The 20,915-nt window shown below is 38.5% G+C and overlaps 1 protein-coding gene across 2 annotated transcripts; it reads right to left on the reverse strand.

The window, feature by feature from the left end:
• Positions 1–70: 70 nt before the first annotated feature.
• On the reverse strand, positions 71–20,498 carry ZNF507 (zinc finger protein 507). 2 transcript variants are annotated; one of them, XM_017828813.1, is made up of 7 exons: positions 20,415–20,498; positions 15,590–17,718; positions 14,350–14,455; positions 9,821–9,935; positions 7,372–7,476; positions 4,068–4,202; positions 71–3,933 (listed from the first exon to the last, which is right to left on the reverse strand). In XM_017828813.1, the coding sequence occupies exons 2-7, from the start codon at positions 17,711–17,713 to the stop codon at positions 3,570–3,572; spliced, it is 2,949 nt and encodes a 982-aa protein (XP_017684302.1). In that variant the 5' UTR covers positions 17,714–17,718; positions 20,415–20,498; the 3' UTR covers positions 71–3,569. The 2 variants fall into 2 exon arrangements, with proteins under 2 accessions (XP_017684302.1, XP_017684303.1); XM_017828814.1 differs by lacking the exon at positions 7,372–7,476.
• Positions 20,499–20,915: the final 417 nt, after the last annotated feature.

Below are 20,915 nucleotides of genomic sequence, written 5' to 3' on the forward strand. Positions count from 1 at the left end.
AAACACTGGCTCAGTGTTTGAATTTTCCATATTCATATTTCATACAGATCAAATAAAAGTGACTAAAGCATTTAACAAAAAAAAGTTTATTACCAAAATACAATATTAAAGTCAATACGTGACAAACTCCTGTAAAGCAAAATAAATTATTCTAACATTGTACAGTATTCCAGAAGGTAGTTAAAGTAGTACTACAGACTTTGCTTCATAGTTCCAAACAGTTGTCTATCAGGAACACAATCCTAGAGAGAGCTTAAGGCATGCAGCTTAATGTGCTGGATAACTTTATAAAACAAAACTCATCCTATTTAATAAGATACAGTATCAGAATTAACTGCAGTCTTTACATGTCAGTTTTCTAAATTTTTTTATACTTTGGCTATAAAAGCAGTGCCATAGTGTTACAATACCTTTTCTTAAAAAAATACATGTACCCATGTCCATGAATATCAAATGCAAATGTAAATTTCTATTAAATATATCTTAACAAATGTTACTTTGAGCACCAACTGTACATTTCTTCAAATGATTAAATAAGTGCTTATGAAAGAGGAAAATACAATAACTCTGACTGAATCCCACTCTATTTTTCCAAGCATAAATCAGGAAGATGAAATATGCAAATTTTTCAGTACAGCCCAGTCTGAATGAAGTTTGCTCTTTAGTGGAAGTATAGGCATTTAAAACAAAGCTGCAAGTTACAGTTCATATCACAGAATAAAATCTAATTTAAACAAACAGCACGTGAGTAGCTGATCACCTGACAGTGCTGTGACCAAAGATCCAAGAATGTTTTAAAAGCTTAAAGAAAGGGGAAAACCCCAGTGTTTGTGACTTTGAAATGCACTTAAACCCCCTTCCAAAACATGCAGCCAAGCCAACCATGGGCTTTTGAAAGCAGATAACCTGAGGAACAATTTGCTTTCAGAAAAACTAAGTCTATGATTACATGCAGAACTCCTGACAGAGTCCATGGGAATTGAGTGGGTAACTAAAGGCAAGCAGCATGGAGACAGATAAAAAAATAAACCTCTGTATGTGGGAAAGAATTCTTTGTTGGCGTTTGTTAGGACTGATAATGGTTTTTAGTGGCAAGTAGCTTTCTACTATTTTATAGGAACATGTGGTCAAAAAGAAAAAAGCAACAAGATGGCAAAGAACTGAGAATAGCCATGTCCTGCTCAGTAATCCCATGACACTGATTCCTGGTGCACTGCACACAGTGCTGCAAGTGTGCCTTCCACAGACACCAAAGCTGTTCATTTTGATTCAAGGTTAATAACTTTTTAAGTCTGGGTTCACTGTCATCTCCTTCTTAGCTTATGAATGCAAGTTTTTCACTTTTATCTTTCACTAGCTGAGCAACTTTATAAAATAATTATCCCTTTACACAAAAACAATGTGGTAAATATTGTATCTGTCAATACTGATCGGTAGTTTAGCAATGGATCTCTCTGTCCTTTAATTTTTCCAACAAATGGGATCTCTGAATGAGGAAGTTGAGATGTATTCCAGATAATGTAGGATTTTCACATGAGTTCTATACTGAAGGTAAAATATTGATGTAAGACAGTATGAATATCCCACTAAAAGTTTACTATCTCTAATTGAATTTGAGATAGTGTAAATAAATCGTGCTTTTTCAAATGTAAAATCCATCTGTAGGAATACAAAAAATAACTTTTAACTAAAAATACTGTGTACTTCACATATGTATTTAAAATGTCTCAAATATCTGAACACAAAAATGCTTTGACCTTATATCCTGACCAATTTTTAAAGTAAAATGTGTACTTTCTCCTTTCTAATTTATAAACAAAATAATAGCTATTTAACCTTAAGAATAGGTCAAATTGAGGAAATCTCGTGAAAACAAATACCATTAAATGTACTTGAGGTCTTAGTGCTTTTACCCTGGCCTTTACATCTTGTGCTGCTTCATGAGGCTGTACAAAGACCTTTTGTTTTCTTTTCCTGGTCGCCACTTCAGTCAGTGATAACACAACAGACAGACACTACACGTGCCACCTTTTCAGATTTACAGCTGGAGCTGATTTCTGAGAGCAGAAATGTATAAATAAAGGAACCATAAACCACTGATTTGCTAAGAGTAAGTAACTTTTTGAGTCATGAGCTACTAAAAATCAGGCAACTGCACCCCCATGTCGGGAACTAGGCGTGTTGCTGTGCATCTGCCATTCATTAAAGGCAGGAATACCTGCCTGATTTAGAAAGTTTAAATCTGGCTGCTAAAGGGCTTCTTTGGAAGTGCTACTACTTCACTTGATTGATATATGTATTTCAAACGAGTGAAGTAGCCAACTTTATAAATAACCTCAGCAAAGTTGCCAGGTAACTAACCAGTGTAATAATATCCCAAACTGATACACAGATGAATGTCTTGGACTGCAAACTGCTGTAACTATAAAAACAACAAACCAAAAAACCCCCCATGCTGTAATTTTAGAAGCTAAAGGTTTTAAGAGGGAGAGATTTCTATGTGTTTCTTAGAAAACAAAGTAATCTCTAATTCCCTTTATGAATCCATACTAGATGCAGTAGTAAAATTTATTCTATAAGTGACTGGATGCAGTTTTGGCTTAAGACATTGTTTGCCTTTTTTTTTTTTTTTAAATAAGATTTTCTACAGGAAGGTTATCTTTCAGCTCATTATTTCTACATTTACAGCTCTGACAGACACAGGGGAAACTTAGCCACTCAGTGGGATTTCAAAGATTGCCAAAGCATGTAGGCATTTCTCAAAATCCCAATTTGTGCTCACCTACATCTTTTGGAATCTACATCACTTAGTGGCAATTATTATTCATATCTTGTTCTCATTAAAAACATTGCTCATACATACTGCAAAGTAATCACCACAAATGGCAAGTGACATTACAAGGTTGGTTTTTTTAAACAGTTCTGCTGAATGTGTCAAGAAAACCATTATGAAACAACAGGTCATTATTATAAAGGATATTTTACACACCGTGAGTTGGAAAAATATCAGTTTTTTTAGTGGGGATCCAATCAAATTATTAGCAAAATGCTTCTAGGCCCTTCAGCTTCTGCTGCTCTACCTTCCAGAATCCAGTGGGGTTTATGAGATCATGTTGTAAAATTTTTATCTGGTCTGTTGCCAGTTTCAAAAAAAGACGGTTAAAAAGTCCTTTGCTGAATTACTTGGAAAACAACAAAGAGGGAGGAAGAGAAAAGCTTTTCAACTGATACAAAGCTTTCACACCTTTGGGTTTTAATGTACTGTACTAATGCATTATTACTGATGAGTAACTGACAAGAAAAGAAGAAAAACCAACAATCCTACATTCTTGGCACCATATAAAGAAATAACAGGTTCAAATGGATCATTCTATTCATCACTCATTATATTTATCTCTTAAATGATTCATCAGTCCCTGGTTAAAATATTGTACTCCTACTGAAACAAGGACTCAGGATGGGAAATCAAGTTTTGCTAGCAATTCTTCTCTTTAGCAAGTTTCTCAGGCAAAAATTAGCAAAGCAAGAAAATATTCACTCTAGGAAATCCTCTTAACTTACTGCTTCACTTAGTTTGTATTTTGAGTCGTGGTGTGGTCCTTATTTAGGATGATGTTTATGATTTCACCCTCATGTTCTTTCATATGATCCAGCAGGTTTTCTTTGTTAGTAGACTCAAAACCACAAATGCAGCAGCAGAAGAGAAGAACACAGTATTCTGTGCCAAGATGGGGTAGAGTGGAGTTCTTTTCTAAACTGCATGAGGTATTCATCAAGTTAGGTTTTTCATTCTCATCAGAACCTGAAATTTCATTTGTAGTCTGGTTGATAGACTCTGTAAAAGACACCAAGCTGTCTGAACTTCCTAGTATAGGTACTGTACTTTCATCTGTGCCTTCCAATAAGGTTTTGTCAGTGAGCTGTCCTTGAAACCTGGAATAATAGGAAAAAACAAAACAGATATCAAAATGTACAGTTGTTGCTTTTTAATAGGAAGTTTATTTTGGATCAGGGTTGGGTCTTAGGAAAATTCTAGATGATAGGGCTTGACAGCAAATCAGACATACCTACTGCTTTGTGATATGGCATCATTAATGGCCTTGTTCACTTGTTCATAGTTATAATTTTGGTCACTTGCATGTTTCCACATGTGGGACTTCAGGGATGGAGGATGGCTACATACATATCCACAGAGAGAACATCTAGGGGAAAATAGAGAAGGAAAAAGAGAAACATTTAGAAGTTAAATTTTATTAGTTTAGTAATGGATTAGTTCTTTCAAAAGGATGAGCAGAGAGATCCATGTGAATCTTCTTCCTGGTCCCCATTTTCAGTTTCAGAACTAGGCCACATTGGTTTATAAAGTTCCATCCTGAAATATAAGACTAGTTTTAGGGTCTGAGAATGTTTAAGTCTGATTTTTCTGATTTCTTAAACAACTGAATTAAAATCTTATCTGTTTGGCCTGTTAAGACTGTTTAAACACTGCAAAAATGCAGTATTTCTGATGACTGCAGAAAGAGGGCGTGCGTTGGTGTGTGGGAGCTGGCAGGCAGGTAGTGAGCTCTCTTTGCCATTGCTCTGAACCAAGCAGGAGCTGTGTAATCAGCACTGATAATGTCAATTGAAGTAATAAAGTCTTTGCTGCTGTAGCATGTATTAGTTTATTTGAGGATCACAGAGCCGTTGAAATTGGAAGAGACCTCTTGAGATCACCTAGTCCAGTGCACCTGCCTTGAGCAGGATCAGCTACAGCAGGTTACTGAGGACAGTGTCCAGTCAGCTTCTGAATATATTCACAGCTCAGGAGTCAGACAGGTGACCATTTTCTCCGTAGAGTTTTCTATCAGCTTGGGTACCTCCAGATTATTCTCTATTTCCCTGCAAACCACTGTCTTATACAGTAAAGAACAAAACCTTGAAGAATAAATCCTATTTACAGGGAGATGTAGTGTATATGGCTGCAAATAACCCAAAACTGATCAAATCTCATATTAATTTTTTCATATATGAACACAGAACAGAGGATTTGTTTTAAATGTTTCCTAAAATGATAAATAAGTCACCTCAGCATAAAGGAGATGAGTGCATGACATCACTCCACAGCAGAACCTCACACATAGTCAAGATGATGTAGCTGCTTGCCTTTTGGACAGAGGAGCTCCTTTGCTCAGCTCCCTGCTACTTTGGAAGTTTTTAGTTTCCCAAACCACATGGAAAAGGCCAGAAGCAATCAAAGGTGACCTTGTGCTAATAAATTATAGCTAGGAAAGGATTTCATTCCTCAATGAGAGTAAGATGTTTTCTGCTCAAGCAATGTGATCCCAGTAGGTACACTATGATGAGTCTGTTAAAATTACTACCATACTAGTCGGATTTTATACTTTTCAGAAGTATAACCTGAAAACATAAGAAGGCCTACACAAAAACACGTTGTACACTACAATTCAGTAAGGTTTTATGACTTCTCTTAATGACAGTAGAATATACTCCTTAAATGCCCTGCAAATAATCATATATATTGGAAACTATTTCTGCTCAGCAGAAGATTGCAGAGAACAGCAAAAATCTCCCAAGTTGGGTGAAGGCATGGTACATTACCTTGCTTATGTAGCAAGACAATTCTGTCCTGCTGGGGAACAACAGGCATGTCCTTCTAGCTCACTTTTCTCTATTACTTGATTTGGAATGTAATATCCTATTTTTATCTTTTCCTTCTAATTTGAAGCCTTACAAAGAAAATGGATGCTTTCAAAGATAGGCCAGTTCATTCTCAGATTGAGAATCTTAGTGTCTCTAATGAGGCTGTTAAAAAATAAATCATTAAAAACAAGATAAAAGGCAGACCTTATAGTTAATTTACAGATAAAATTAGGCCAAAATATTTTTTTTTGCAAAACACAAAGTTCAACAAATAATCTTAATTCCATTCTGTGTGCACATGTATCCACTAGTCTTATTATACATATGATTTTTCTGTGCCACTAACACAGCTTGGTCAGTGGGTTGGTAACACAGTGAAGGAAGCTGCAGTCCAGTGTTTGTTTTTATCTCCTTTTAATTACTCTCTTATTTTTTGAAGTACATTAACTTAGTTAATTAATTTACTCATTAATTTACACTTATTAACTTACTAATAAGATTTACTTTGCTGAGAATACTGTGAGAATATTGCCAAATACTGTTGACTACTTTAGTGTAAAGTTCAAATGAGACACAAAAACTCCAGCAATTTTAGCATGATGCACTACAGTTAATGATCATATACTTAAAAATATAGTTACAGTATATGCGACACATTCTCAGAGAGACAAAATTATTTACCTTTGAGTTCAGTAGTAGAAGCCTTTCAGTTCCATAGCATGATCTGCCCTACAGGTTGACTTATGGTGAATTATTAAACTTTACTATTCAAGTGTATCCTAAATTGATCTACCAAGGAAACAATTATCTTTCAGCTTTTGATAGACTTGGGGATGCACAGACCAAAGTGTAATCTCTGGTTACAGTAAGAGCACTCAGCAATACTGTGTGAAGTATGACAGCAGAACAAATAGAACTTAATGCTTCTTGGAACATTTTAGGGGAAAAGGCAGTGGAAGGACTTTTAAGTTGTAGAAGCACCTTTTCTTGAGAAGAAACCTCGATGTGAATGTGCTTTATTTGCATTCTCCCTATTGCCTTTAAAATCTTCCACTAAGAAGTGTTCAGAATATTCCTGAGTTTCTTTCCTTTCCCAGCTTTTTTGTTGCAAATTAGTAGTAGACAATTACACATATTTGTGCCAACTTTCTCATATATATATAAACCACACACACCTATGGACAAACTGTAAAGGACACTCATTACTTAAACATAATGACTATTCATACTAATTCTTAACTAGGTAATGCCAACCTGGATTTTAACTAACGTGTATATGCAAAGGCTGTGCTTAGACTAGGATATTAAACAAAGCCAGAGAACATTCCTGGATACTGGAATTTACCCATCTATAATGTTAAATATTAGAAGTGCCATGGTTTTGGCACATGCATCCTCCCAAACAGTTCCAGGCATGCTTTGGTAATTAACACGGTCCAGAAACTACTTGCACTAGGCAGTTTATATGCAACCACCACATTCTGGGAAGAAAAAGCTGAATGCTGTAGCAGAGGGAAGCCGTGGACATGTTTAATCAGCCAGCATAAACACCGCCTGGGAATGCCACGGCAAATCTCTCCCTCAAAAAAAAAGCCAACCCCAAACAACTTTCTGGAACAAAGAATGAGTCTAGGAGGGAGGATAATAGAATCTAAACACTGCTTTGTTTCTTAACATAACAAAATGAGTACTATGACAGCTTTTTGCCAAATGAGAGCCGTTACATACTTGTACTGTTCCATTAGCTGCACTGCCTGATGCTCCTGGGGGTGCCGCCTCATATGGCATTTCAAGCTATTCATATTTGTGGTGGCGAAGTCACAGACTCGACACCTGAAGAGACAACAAGAAGTGAACTAATCTGACAATTAACTGCTAACACTGTTCTGAAAACAAGAGAAAGCAAAGGTACCTAGAAAGATTACAGTTCAAGGCTAACAGTATTTACAGAAGTCAAAGTGATGATGCTGACCTGTAATTGTTGGGCGGTGAGAATCTTTTGCAGCCCAAAAATGCCTCCACCTTTCAGCAGGAATCCCTGGGCATGGGGACTATGTTCCTTCCTTACACCTATCTTGTGTACCCCTCCTGATGTGGGCAAGGACCACTAAGTGTAAGGGGGATGAGGATGCAGTGATGGGATGCAGCCCTGATCCAAGTTACCTGGCTGTGTTGAGCAAAGGCACAATGTGACCCTAAGAGCTATAGGGGACAGGCTGGATTTAGACATGAGCCTTGTTCCTCCAGAATATGCGTTCTACTTAATGCAACAGCAATGTTTCTCATGCCATTTTAAAAGTCAAACTATATATTTAATAATGAAATGTCTAAGTTTCAGGGCATTATAGCTGAAATAGAAATCAGTGACAAGATCAACACGTTTAGCTTTAAGTGCCCTCAGACAAGTGTGTCTCATCACGCTGTCCAAATTATGTTGGGTTTTTTTTTCTTACTTCTGATGCACTATCTTTGTATAAAAACAAAACATAAACCAGTCTGAATTTAGATTTAGATCCATGGATTTGGATCTCAAAGTATTGCACAAATTCTATGCTATTCATGAATATCAGTATAGTACCACAAAACCTTCCTGTATAGAACATATTTAAGTGGAAACTATCAAGCTCAGCTAAAACTCCTATATATTTGTTAGGACTATAGTTGTTGTTTTTTTTTTTTTAATGGTAAAATGTCTAGCATTTATAAAGTCTAGTCTATAGTGTGGAACAGTTTAAGACTGCAGGATACTTTGCATGAAAATACTCACTTTATTTTTGAAAGGATTTAATTGTGCAGTATTAAAATCCAGAAGGTATTAAATCTACAAAAACACATCATTTGAGGCTGTACAGCTTAATTTCCAGCAATTTTTGTCAAATTATAAAATATGTTTAGAGCTCTAAAAATGGCATCAATAAAGTAGGTTGCTATTTGATACTATGGAGGGCTTGAGGAATACATGTTTCAGAAGGAGAAATACCATAAATCCTGGATCATTACGGATTTTAGGCTGTTGCTTGAATACCCTGCCAGTTTTTTGAATTTGTCTAAGGAGATTATGAAAAAATAGTAAGAAAAGCAAGCCACATCAGTAGTTTATATTTAGTATGCAGCAGTTTGTATCACCAATGGAAAATTTCCAAGGGTTCCTAAATCAAAACAGGCCAACTAACACCAGTTTGAAAACTACCACGTACAAGACACTCTGCAGTATCTGCTATTCCAACCTCACAAGTCATAAATAATGGCAAGAGGGAAGATACTGAGGAGAAAAACAATCTGTTTGTATTCCATGTTTGCTCTCTGAGCAAACATCTTGCAAATTTTTGCTAGTGTTCTGGGATATCATTATAATGCACAAATCAAAATACAACATGTCTTCTGGGTTTGTTTATCCAAAAGAGAAAGTCCCTGGCTGAGCTCAGCATTTCAAGGTGTTGAGTTTCCAGAACTTGTATTAAAAAGTCAGAAGTATATCAGCTCAAAAAGCCTATTAAGTCTGATCTATTTTCTAGCCACTAGAGAGGGACAGAGATCCACACTGAATGAGCACAGATTGAATTTGCAGGAATTTATGCAGCAACCAATAGAAAAGTGCAGGATTTAGTTTTTTGCTGGGGACCTGAGCTACAGTATTACACATGATTTTAGATATCCAAGTTTCTATATAAATCCATATGATACCCTTGTAGAAATTTCATAAAATCTGATCCTAAGTGAGTGTGGTAATATTGTTTGAAACATGTGAAAAAGATGAGGGGTCTGGCGACAAGATAAAGGGCAGAATTTTGCCACACTCTGTAGTAGCCAGTGTATAAAGCAGTAATATGACAAAGAAGAACATTTTGCAACAAAGCAAATCCAAAATGAACTTAAGCATGCAAGGATTTTGAGAAATGTCTTATTGCTGTTGGCTGAAGGCCAATATTACAATGTAATTATTTCCATTTCCACATGTGAATGCTTCAAACTGAAAACAAGCAATAGACTGCTACAGCAAAAGGTACATTCTGGAAAAATTAGCAAATCTTAATTACATGGTTTGAGTCAACCAGCAAGTGTGGCTCCTTCAAATCTGCAGTAGAATTGTGTAATTGCACTTCTTTAGCAATGTCTTCAAAATTGCATGAGTGATTCAGTCACCTTGTCAGAGGCTGGCAGTAATTGAGACACTTACCTGTATGGCTTATCAGAGTTATGAATTCGTCTGTGATTTCGTACACCAACGTAGGTTGTGCTTGTGTAGTCACATACATCACACCTGTACAGTTTCTGAACTGAAGACTTATTTCCTATATGAAACAAAATCCGTTATTTTAGAGAGTTGCATCCAGCTTTGTAAGGAGTTCTCAGATGAGAATTTCATCACAATTGAGTTACGAAACATGAATTAACATTTTAGAGTAATAGTTTTGAATATTTAATGCTTTTAAAGTATTAAACAGGCAATGGACATAGAAATAATAAAGGTATGGTTTATTTTACCATGCTGTTCTGCATTGGCCCTGCCATTTACTGTAATTATTAAAATTTTAGGAAAACACATTCTTTATGTGGACACTTCCCTTCTTCCTGCAGTTGGGTAAAATCCTGTCTTACAGCAAAAGGTGATGAAATGTGGGAACTGCTGAACCCAGCACTTTCACTGCTTTGCAGAATGTATCAAATCAAAGGAAAAGATGGGGATTGAGAAAAGAAGAGTTTCAAACTGGCAGACACAGAAAACTAAAGCAAAAGGCCTCCCAAACCCTCTAAATCCTCTTTATCATCCACATAAACTCACACTCTCCGAAGGATATGAGATGATAAAAAAATAGATACTGACCAGATGTCTTAATAAATAATTTGGAACTTCTCCAAATTACTAAAAAGCAATTGTAAAAAAAATCATTTTTTCTTTCCAGAATGAAAAAGACTCTTGAAAAATTAATGGTTGCAGAGACAGAGGCTAATGACTCCTTAAACACAGGAAAATGTGTGCCCACAAGTGCACAGTTGGAATATTTTTTGAGATGTGTGTAGACTTAAACAGCCCTGTTCCTGCTCCCTCACTGAGTAATGGAACTGGTTTGGGTTAAGGCATTAACATTTGGGAAGAGGGATGGTATTTTTATGCAGGTAATTTTCCCATTCCCATGCAGCACTTCATGCTTTTTTTTTTATTTGACTGAATCTTTTCATTATCAAAACAGCAACTGAGAATCTTTACAGTAAAACTCTAATTTTAAGGAGACATTTCTTTTTCCCCACATGTAGGCATTGAATTATGTAAAAAAAAAGTCTTAGAAATATTGTCCTGAGGGATATAGTCACACAGCTAACTGAAGTAGAAAGGAAAAATTACCACTAATTAAACTTGCACCCCAAAATTCAGCACTTTTGGTTCAAGATTGAAAGTAATTAGGTAGGGCTGATAACCCCAGAGGGTTATTATGAAGAATATACAGTATATCATGTAAAATAAAAGAGCAATCTGAATACAAAGACAGTCTGAAATAAAATTTGAATAATTCTGTGTGTACCAAGATAACAGAAAATATATTTCCTATTTTTCACTTTAAAACATGACAAAGTGCTCACTCTTCTGGCATTCTTATAAGAAATAATATGGAAATAATATATAACAGGCACTCTTTGCAAGTCAACCTTAGGGGAAAATATATTGGAATTTTTCCTACAATATGCTCATCTAGTAAAATTTATTAGTTTTGGTTTTCCTTTAATGTAAATTATCAAAACAATCTTAATTATATGCTTGGAACTTATATTTCTACAATTAATTTTTTATGAAAGCACATATATGTTGAAGACCTCAAATGAATCGAGGACATTCTCTGGGCTGCAGATCCATGGGAGAGCAGGGGCTGTGTGAAGCTATTCCATGCTCCACTTGAACGGGTTTTCCATCTTAAATTCTGCAGTTTTAGAATAAACTGCTTCCAAATGCATTTTCTGTTATGAATTTGGTATTTTATTGGGCAGGCAGCTTAAAACAAACAGTGTCTAATGAGATTTTTAAAGCATTATGCAAACATATTAGCTATGGCATAGTTCTGTGTGGCTCACACCCAGTAGCACACACTTAGGAGCAATTATTTATACCAATCACTACTTTGTATTTATTCCTTCAACAAGATGCACATAAATTATAATACATCAAATAATCCCTTGCTGTTACAAAAGAGCAGTTATGTCCCTCATCCCCTTCACTGGCTTATTTCTTGTGGGTTTGGGGCCTCTTTTGCTTTCTGGATAGAGAATATCAGGTCTCTTAAAAGTGAACATGGAAATGACAGATCTTTTTTGTAGCAGCAGTAACAGGTGCTCCTGTAATGCTGCTTATTACCCTATTCCTTCATTATTAGACATTTACAATCTGATCATATGCAGTGTCATAATGCTCCCCTTTAATTTATTGTACAACCATGATGAATAAAGAGACTTTTAGGACTAACTATTTCATAAACAAGAAATGAAACTGTTCCAGCTCAGGCATCTTTCACATAAACAGATGCTATGCCATAAACTTCTTTGTTTTGTGTCGCTTTATAGGGATGACATCTGTTTGACAAGAGATTGCTGTACTGCAGTGGTGTTGCAATTTGATTATAAATTGGTTCTGAAATAATTTAAGCATTCCACAGTATGAGTTAATAAAAGTTTAAAAGGAGAACTGTTTTCATTCAAGCCACATTACTTAATTTCATGTAGGGTAAACAATCAATTAAAGTGCATGGTTGTAACACTTGGATAAGATAATAATGAGTAAAAAATATTTTAAAAAAATCTCTGAAGTAATTACATTAAAAGCAGGCAGATTTCTTGAACAGGGGCTCCTCTTGCATGGAACTTTAGTTACAAGATCAGGATACAAACGGTAAAACAACTTCATTAAAACATACTAATTTCAAAAGTAGATAGTCCTCTTGATTTTCAGTCACATTAACAGGACTTCAGCTACAAAGGTACAGTATTTCCCAAAATCTGACATGTTTCAGGCATTACAAGATAGTTATATTCCTATATCATGACATCTTTAAGAATACTGGTTTACAGCAAAAAAAAACATTGTCAGAAGTAATAGTCCAAGCTGTAACCAGCTAAACTAACAATGTTTTATTTCCTATCACTTCCATTAAAATATTTATGCTATTGCTTCTGAAATAAAAGACCCAGTACTTAATGGGAAATGTTCCCACTACCAGCAGACTCTCCCCAGCCATCTTCCTGTTTTCTCCTGACTTCAGATGGCTCTCTCAGGCTTAGGTGTACTAAGCACTGCAGATCAACTTCCTGAATTTAAATGCCTTCTGCATTGATGAGAGCAAATAGGAGCTGGGTAGGGTCATTCTACCTGAGGCTAATAAGGTAATTAGCTTTTAAGTTTCTAACTCGTATACTGAAAGCCAGAAACAGAGGGTGAGCTAAGAGAACAGAAGGCAAAAGTTATGGATCTCAGTCTATTCTGACATGGACCATGTTGCTTTGGAAAAGCATTGCTGGTTCAAGCCATCCCCCCTGGCTCATGCTGGTGAGTCCCTTTTCTCACAAGGAGTTGCATTAATTTCAATAACTTTTGCACTCACTGACCAGCTGTAGAGGAGAGAGTGGAACCCAGAAACTTCTACTGCAACCTAAGTACTATTAGAGTGCACATTTTGCTGTCTAAACAAACAAGAGAGCACAGTTAGGACAGAAAAGAGCTATGTGCACAAAATGGAAACACTTCAGCTCACAGTTGTCCAGAGACTATATAATTACTAGTATTTTTTCACAGTGCTCTAAAATTTCAAAGTGTTAATAATTACAGTGTTGCCTTCAAAATAAAAATGCTGTAAATATTTTCAGTAAAGGTAACTCACCAGAGAAGAGGATGCATTTACATTGCAGTGATAAATACTGGGTCTCCAGGATACTCACAGGATTTTAAGGCCATGTTTTCTCCTACAGAATTTGGTTATTTTTTCCCCTGATTACCTTAACACATCAAGAGTTTGAGGTGTTTTTGTTGCTGTTGTTGTTTGTAAAACAAACACTATTACATTATAAGCAGATACACAGTTCAACAAACATCTGAGCAACCTGGTCTAGTGAAGGTGTCCCTGCCCATGGCAGGGGTTGGAATAAGATGAGCTTTAAAGTCCCTTCCAACCCTTAATATTCTGTGATTCTATGAAAATCCATACCTACTGTTACCTTGGCAACTATTACAGATACAGGTTGCATATTTAGAATGCCTTACATTTGCCTCTCTAGGGCTAAAAGAAATTACTAATTTTGGACATTACCATAATTAAACAGAAATTTCTAAACACAGAAGGAATGGAATTGTATGTATATGCTGACAGCAAACTACATTACCATGGTGACTTTAAAAAAAAAGGCTTTCTTTTGTTTACTGTAGGTGATTTGAAAAATACTGTAGCTGCTGAAGGAAGGAAAAAATTCAGAGTAATACTCTGTATCATTTGTGTTTCACAAGAAATACAAGGGTCAATTACAGGGGCTAAAACCATCTTACCTAACAATTAATGTTACCTCAAGACTGACTATGGTAAATTTTTTACACTGCAAAAAACACACAGTGAAGGTTATGATCAGGCATGAAAACATTTCAGCGTGAAGGAGACGTTGAAACAAATACAGCAAACAGAAGTAATGTTATGAATGACTTTTTGTAATTTCAGGTGTAAATATACACAGTACCTTCTCTGTCATCAACTTCACTGGAAACTATGAGCTTGTTAGATGTAGCTGTTGAAAAGATTTCTGGAAGACTGTGTTGTTCTCTTTCGTGATTTCGCAGTTGGCTCTGAAAAAAAGGGTTTCCCATGTTTAAATGTACACTACAAACATACAGTGATCACTTGAAATGCTGCAATCATCTGTGACATTGTTACTCAAGTTTTAATGACAACTGTTATAAAATGTTAACATATATACAGATTATCCCTTAGGTAATTTTACTAGAAATAAAACGAATATCATGGATTAGTAACATAAAGGATTGATGACAATGACCGAGAGCATTCTATGATTTGTGTTCATTTAGAAAACAGATTTCCTTCTTCCCTCATTCCCACAGACAACTGGCCACTGTTCTTCCTCCAAAATTATTATACTCCCAAAGCAGTATTAGATTAGAGGTTAGAGCTTATGTAAAAATTAACTCAATTTTTGTATTGCCTTGTGACTTAATATGTTGGTCCTGTTTCTGCTTGCCTGGGGAAGGGAGGGAAGAGAGAGCCTTTTGCTACCCTACCTGTACATTCTTTCAAACTAAGTGTAAATGACAGTAAATATGGGGTAGGATTGCCTACAGGAGTTTCAGCTGTAGAGCTCGATACTGATGCAATCTGTTCCATATTCCTGAGTCCTGAGCTGAGTACACAGGGACACACTCACCAGCACTAATGCTTGACATAGCAATTAGGAAAATGGTAGAAGTGTATTATTCTGCTCTGGTATGTAATCTTTCAAACCTAAGTTCTACAGAACATCCAGACCAACACAACAACAGAGAAACAAAGAAAATGGTTTCTGCTTCAGTGTGTCTCATGGTACTCCCAAATGCCATGATTACATTTGCACACTCACAACTGGCAGACATGTTTGAGCATTCTTTTGAAGTTTCAACTATAAAGTTGTCTGATAGTTTCATTTCCTCCTGTAGTTGTTACATGTGGGCAGAGAAACAACATAATGTTATTATGTCCATAAGATGATTCTCAGGAAAATAACTTAAGTGAGGAAGCAAATTTATTTCAGTGGGTAACCCAGAATAATTACAGCTGAATTGTATATTGCTGGCAGTATCCCTAATTGTAATTACAACAAAGCCAGGATGTCAGACTGAATTAAGTTAGAGAGAGGGATCACCGATTATTAAAAAAGTAGCAAATTAGGTTATTTAGCTATTACAGGCAGGCACAGGAAAGAACTTTACCTTGTAATGGAAGGATTCCTCACACTGCTTGCACTGGTACATCCTGGTTTTGCAGTGGTTGATCATGTGGCTCTCCAGGTCCTTGCTGTTGTCAGCGATGTGCTCGCAGATGGGGCACTGGTAGGGCTGGCGCTGGCGGTGCACCCGCAGGTGCTGTTTGATGTAGCCCTTGTTGCCGCTGCTGTAGTGGCACAGGCGGCAGCGGTAGGGCCGCTCCACGTTGGGGATGTATTCCACCAGGTTACTGCCAGGGATATTGGCATCACTGGCATTTTGGCACTGTGCGTTGTCTTGTAGTTCTTTCAGAATGTCGTCATCAGAAGCGTTCTGGTCTGTCCTCTCCTTCAGTTTTTCGATGACGGTCAGCAGTGACATGCTGATGCCCATTTTAATTGGGGCTTCTGATAACTCTGGCCTGTCTTTCTTTATCTCCACTATTGCACATTCACTTTGGTTTAAGCCACTAAACTCCTCTGAAGGATCCTTAAGTGAGGATACCACTTTAGAATGAGCCACGCATGGGCCATCAGCTCCTCCCTGTCCTGCACCTGCATCCACAGCATCTTCCCCAGTCAGAGCCCTGAAGCTGGACCGTGTCAGTTCTGCAGCTCTGATGGGCATTGTAACAAGAGCTTCTGCTGCTAGGGAGTGCAGCCGTAAAGACTCTGAATTTGTCCTCCTTCGTGCAGGAGGCACATTTTCATCAGCTGTTACATTTTTATTAGGGCTTAATTCATTATCTCTCTTCTCAGTATTATTCCACTCTATTATTACTTCTTGAATTTCATCTGAACGATAAACTTCAGGTTCTTCACAGGTAACATGGGACTCCTCAGAGATTAATTTTTTTTCTGTGTCAATGTCAGTGTTCATCAAGAATGGCTTTTGTAAGACACTTTCTTCAGCACCTGGCAAACGCTCTACTATTACATTAACGTGACCCTTTTTGTTTGGACTACAATTGATGATTTTCTGTGCTGATGACAGCAGGCTGTCAGTTATCATATTGTCCGGTTCTGTGTCTGATACAGTCTCCTCTACAACCTCTGTAGTAGGAGAATGCACCACAGACTCAGTTAATATCTCCTCCTCTTTTACATTTGTTCCTATGGGTGACTTGCACGACAGTTGCTCAGAATTGCAAATCTGAAGCTGAAGAGAAGGTTCACTGTGGATATCGAGTTCATTGTTTTCCAAAGAAAGGACAACTGTATCCATGCTGTGAGGTGTGTGAGTTACAACTGTCTCTGACAAGCTGGCAGTTTCATTTTCCTCCTCAAAGATGGGGTAGGAGCAGTCGACCTCCCCGGCGTGTTTCCAGGCGTGTGTTTTGAGCATCCTTTGCTGGCCACACGTGTAGCGGCAGATGAGACACCGGTACATGCCATACTGCTCGTACGTGTACCACTTCCTCCTGCCCACCTCGGGCACAGGAGCAGACTGACTTCCATCTTTACATTCCACATTTCCTGTCTGATCAGTCCCTGATTTGACACTTCCTTCCACCGGCCCCTGCAGGAATGAACTGGCGACATTTACGCACTGCTGCGCTTTTGTCTGGATGCTGTTTTTACCACCGTTCTCGTGGTAATTTTGGAAGTGGGATTCAAGCTCTTCTTGGCTCTTGGAAGCAAAATGACATTCTGAGCACATTAATATCACCTCATTTTTCTGCCCGTGTTGTTTTATATGTTCTTGTAGTGTTAAGAGCGAAGGTGATAGAAACTTACAGAGACTACACTGGTAGCACGTCACTTTTTTTTTGCTTTGTGGAAGACATTCAGTCACAAAATAATCTGCTTGTAACTCTTCAGTCTTTTTAGTAGCAATCACTGACAGCTCAATTGCTTTAGCTGGGATTTCACAAAGATCCTCTGCGTCCAAGGACTGTGCAGGAGCATCGGGATGGGAACGTTTCTTCCCTATTAAAAGGCATCTTTGTGACTTCTCATTTTCAACTATTTTGCTCAGTTTCTGGATAACATGGATGAGTGGATCAGTTTTACATTTTCTCTGATCTTCGGTGTTCTGAAGTGTTGGGCCAATGACTGTCTCTGAAATCAGCACAGCTTCCTGCTCCCCAATATTTGGCACCAATACTGCAACAGTGCTTCCTTCTTCCATAATACCTGGGAGAAAGGGTTTGTAAGAAATTAACATTTATACATGCACAGTAATAAAAAGACAACCTAGTACTATTTAGATTTCCCTCTCTACTGAGTATGGAAGCCTAATGCCACCAACTTAAGGAAAACTTTCAGGATGGCTACAGAAATAGCCAAGGATGCTGAGGACATTTCATGGATACTATTCAATACAGCTGGACAGCATAATTCCAAGAGAGCCTCTAACAGCCTGCCTCCAGGTTGTACAAGGGCAATATAAGTATTTTTAGGTATAAGTTGATGATTAACAGTGTTACAGCTATTCTCTTTTTCTTTACAAGATCTGCACATTTGAATGTTAAACACTTAAATACCAAACAACAGTCCCTCACATATTTATGTCTAAAAACCATGGTACCATACGAAGATGTGTTCCTAACATACTTTGATACACTGATGTTTCCTAAAGGAAATGACAATTTGCAACAATGTAATTTACAAAAACAAGCAATTTTTTTCCCTTCAAATGTTAGGAGAAGAAAACAATTCTGGCATTCACTTGCATTAGTCATTTAACTGTGACTATTTTAAAGACTGTTCAAATGTCAGATCATACTACTCATTATAAATGTCTTTTTCTAGAAAACCTACTAATTGTAGCTTTTTCTACAATTCCTTAATTGTAGGGAAAATAACTTGGTACTGAAGTTGAAAAGAGCAATTCTTTTCTGTTTTGAGGGAAAGCTATAGGCAGTAACTATTTCCAGTTACACTTCCTTTAAACATATCAAACCATAAACCACAGGCAATAATGTGGTACTGTTGGAGGTTAAATTAGAAGCCAGTATATTTAAATCTACATGAAAACATATCTTGTGATGTGGGCAGAGCTGTAGGGGGGGGTGAGGGAGCTGGACAGAAAGTCTTACAGTAAAATTTACTCCTGAAAAAATGTCTATAAATAACCTATTCAAGTGCCACTACACACACACATATATATTTAATACATTTTTAATATACTATATATAAAACTGAGATCATAAAGATTATAGATATTTACCAGTCATCTTTGAAAATTTATGCCAAATTCTTTCATGTGGATTTTTTTTTTTTCAAAAAAGATGCAGGGGCCAAACCAGAACTTCCAGAATTGGTCCTACAGACCCATAAAATCCACTCTTTTCTGCTTATGGATTTACTATACAGCAATATAATGCATAGACCTATGAGAGCAGGTTCTGTGTTGTATGTTTTCCACTACAGAAAAATTCCAGGCAGAACTACTAAAGTTACCTTTACTTGCCATTCAACTTAGAACTCAGGTTATCATCAGAACTATGGATGTAAGCAATGTTAGTTTTTTAGTGTCATTTGCACCTCATGTTAAATATTTCAGGTTGAAAACTATCATTTGAAAATCACCCTATTCATTTACACAATAACACTCTGCTGTTTGTTTCATACTGGCTGTAACATGTTTAGAAACCATTATGAAAAGTGAAGAAATGTGCTTTTCCCTCTGAAAGCAGATTTAATGAAGTGCTCAAAGGAATAATGTCTCCTTGAAATATTTTCACTTTGATGAGTTAAAGATAATTATAAGGACTTTATACTACTACTTTAAATTACACTTGGTCCTTTTAAAACTTTGTTAAGTGATGCTAAATAGGCAAATATTTCCCCTACCTTTTTCATCTGAAAGCAGCATAAAAACTAAGAGGAAATCCTCTAGACAAACCATAAAAGGAATATGCTGCCATATAGTGTTGCTATGTCAAAAATGCAAAGAGAGAGATGCATTGATTTGGGATGCTCTCAGCTAATCAAAGTTATCAGATGCATAACTATGGTATATATGCATATATACCACATATATATGTGTGTTACATCACTATTTGTTTGGACTGACTTTAATGCTTACGACTGCAGACTTTTTTTTTAGAGGGACTATAAGATCTGTACACAAATTATGTGGAATTTAGTGTTTTCAGAACAGATGATTCAATCTCCCAAGGCATAAAACTTCAGCCTGGCAAGTGCCTGTGCCAGCATGTACCCTTGACACGACCTACACAGGACTTAAAAGAGGGGGTCCGGGGCTGACAAAGGGGCCTGGAGGGGAAGATCCAGACCGGAGGAAAACGCCCGCTCCGGCAGCAGGACCCAGCCAGGGCAAAACGCCTCCGGGTCTGGAAAAGCCAAACCACGCTTTGCACAACCACCTGACCCGGAGAGGCCGCTCCGATCGCATCGCGGCTCCCGAGGGCAGGGAAACTGCACCGGCCGGGTCACCCTCCCGCGGGCCGGCCGGGCCCGACCGCCGCCCTCCCCTCCGGGGAGATCTGTATAAAGCGGCCCCGCGTTACATCGCGCAAGTGCCGCCGCCGCGGCTCCATCGGCGGAGCAGCGGCCGCCGCTGCAGCGGGGAGCTGGCCACAGGAGAGGCGAGGCGGTGAGGAGGGAAGGGAAGGGAGGGGAGGGAACGGAGGCGACCCCGGCCCGGGGAGGCTCCGCCGGGAGCCGCTGCCGCCCGCGGCTCCGCACATGGGCAGCGCCGCGTCGTCCCGGGGCCGGCTCGCCCGCCGCCGCGCATCGCGCTCTACCTGCCACCCGCCCGCCGCCGCCCGCCTCCGCCCGCCCGCCGCCGCTGCCCGCCGGACCGGGCCAATCCCGCCCGGCTTTGACAGGGATTAATGGGGAAAAATCCCGTTTTTCCTCACCTCCGGCCACCGCTTCAAGATGGCGACGATGGAGACCGAATCACGTGACCCGAGGGCCCGCGTCAGGTGACCGGCGGGTGGGCGCTGCCGTCGCGTCAGCACCGCCTCCCGTTGCCATGGAGACGGGGGTTGTCACAGCCCCGGTGTGGGTGACAGGGACGCTGTGTGACACGATGCCGGTGTGTGCAACAGCCCTGGTGTGTGAGACACTACCAGAGTGTCGCTGCCAGCCACCGGAGTGTCACAGCCCTGGCGTGTGTGACAGTGCCCGTGTGTGATACACGATGCCCATGTATGTGACACTGTGACACAGAGCCAGTGTGTGACACACAGAGCCAGTGTGTGACACAGTGCTGGTGTATGTGACAGCCCTGGTATGTCTGACACTGCCAGAGTGTGACGCAGTCACTGGAGTGTCATAGCCCTGGTGTGTGTGACAGTGCCCGTGTGTGACACCCCGTGCCTGTGTGTGTGCCAGTGTGACACAGTGCCAGTGTCTGA

This window comes from Lepidothrix coronata, unplaced genomic scaffold (genome assembly GCF_001604755.1).
Source record: "Lepidothrix coronata isolate B3197 unplaced genomic scaffold, Lepidothrix_coronata-1.0 Scaffold153, whole genome shotgun sequence".
Taxonomy (NCBI): Eukaryota; Metazoa; Chordata; class Aves; order Passeriformes; family Pipridae; genus Lepidothrix; species Lepidothrix coronata.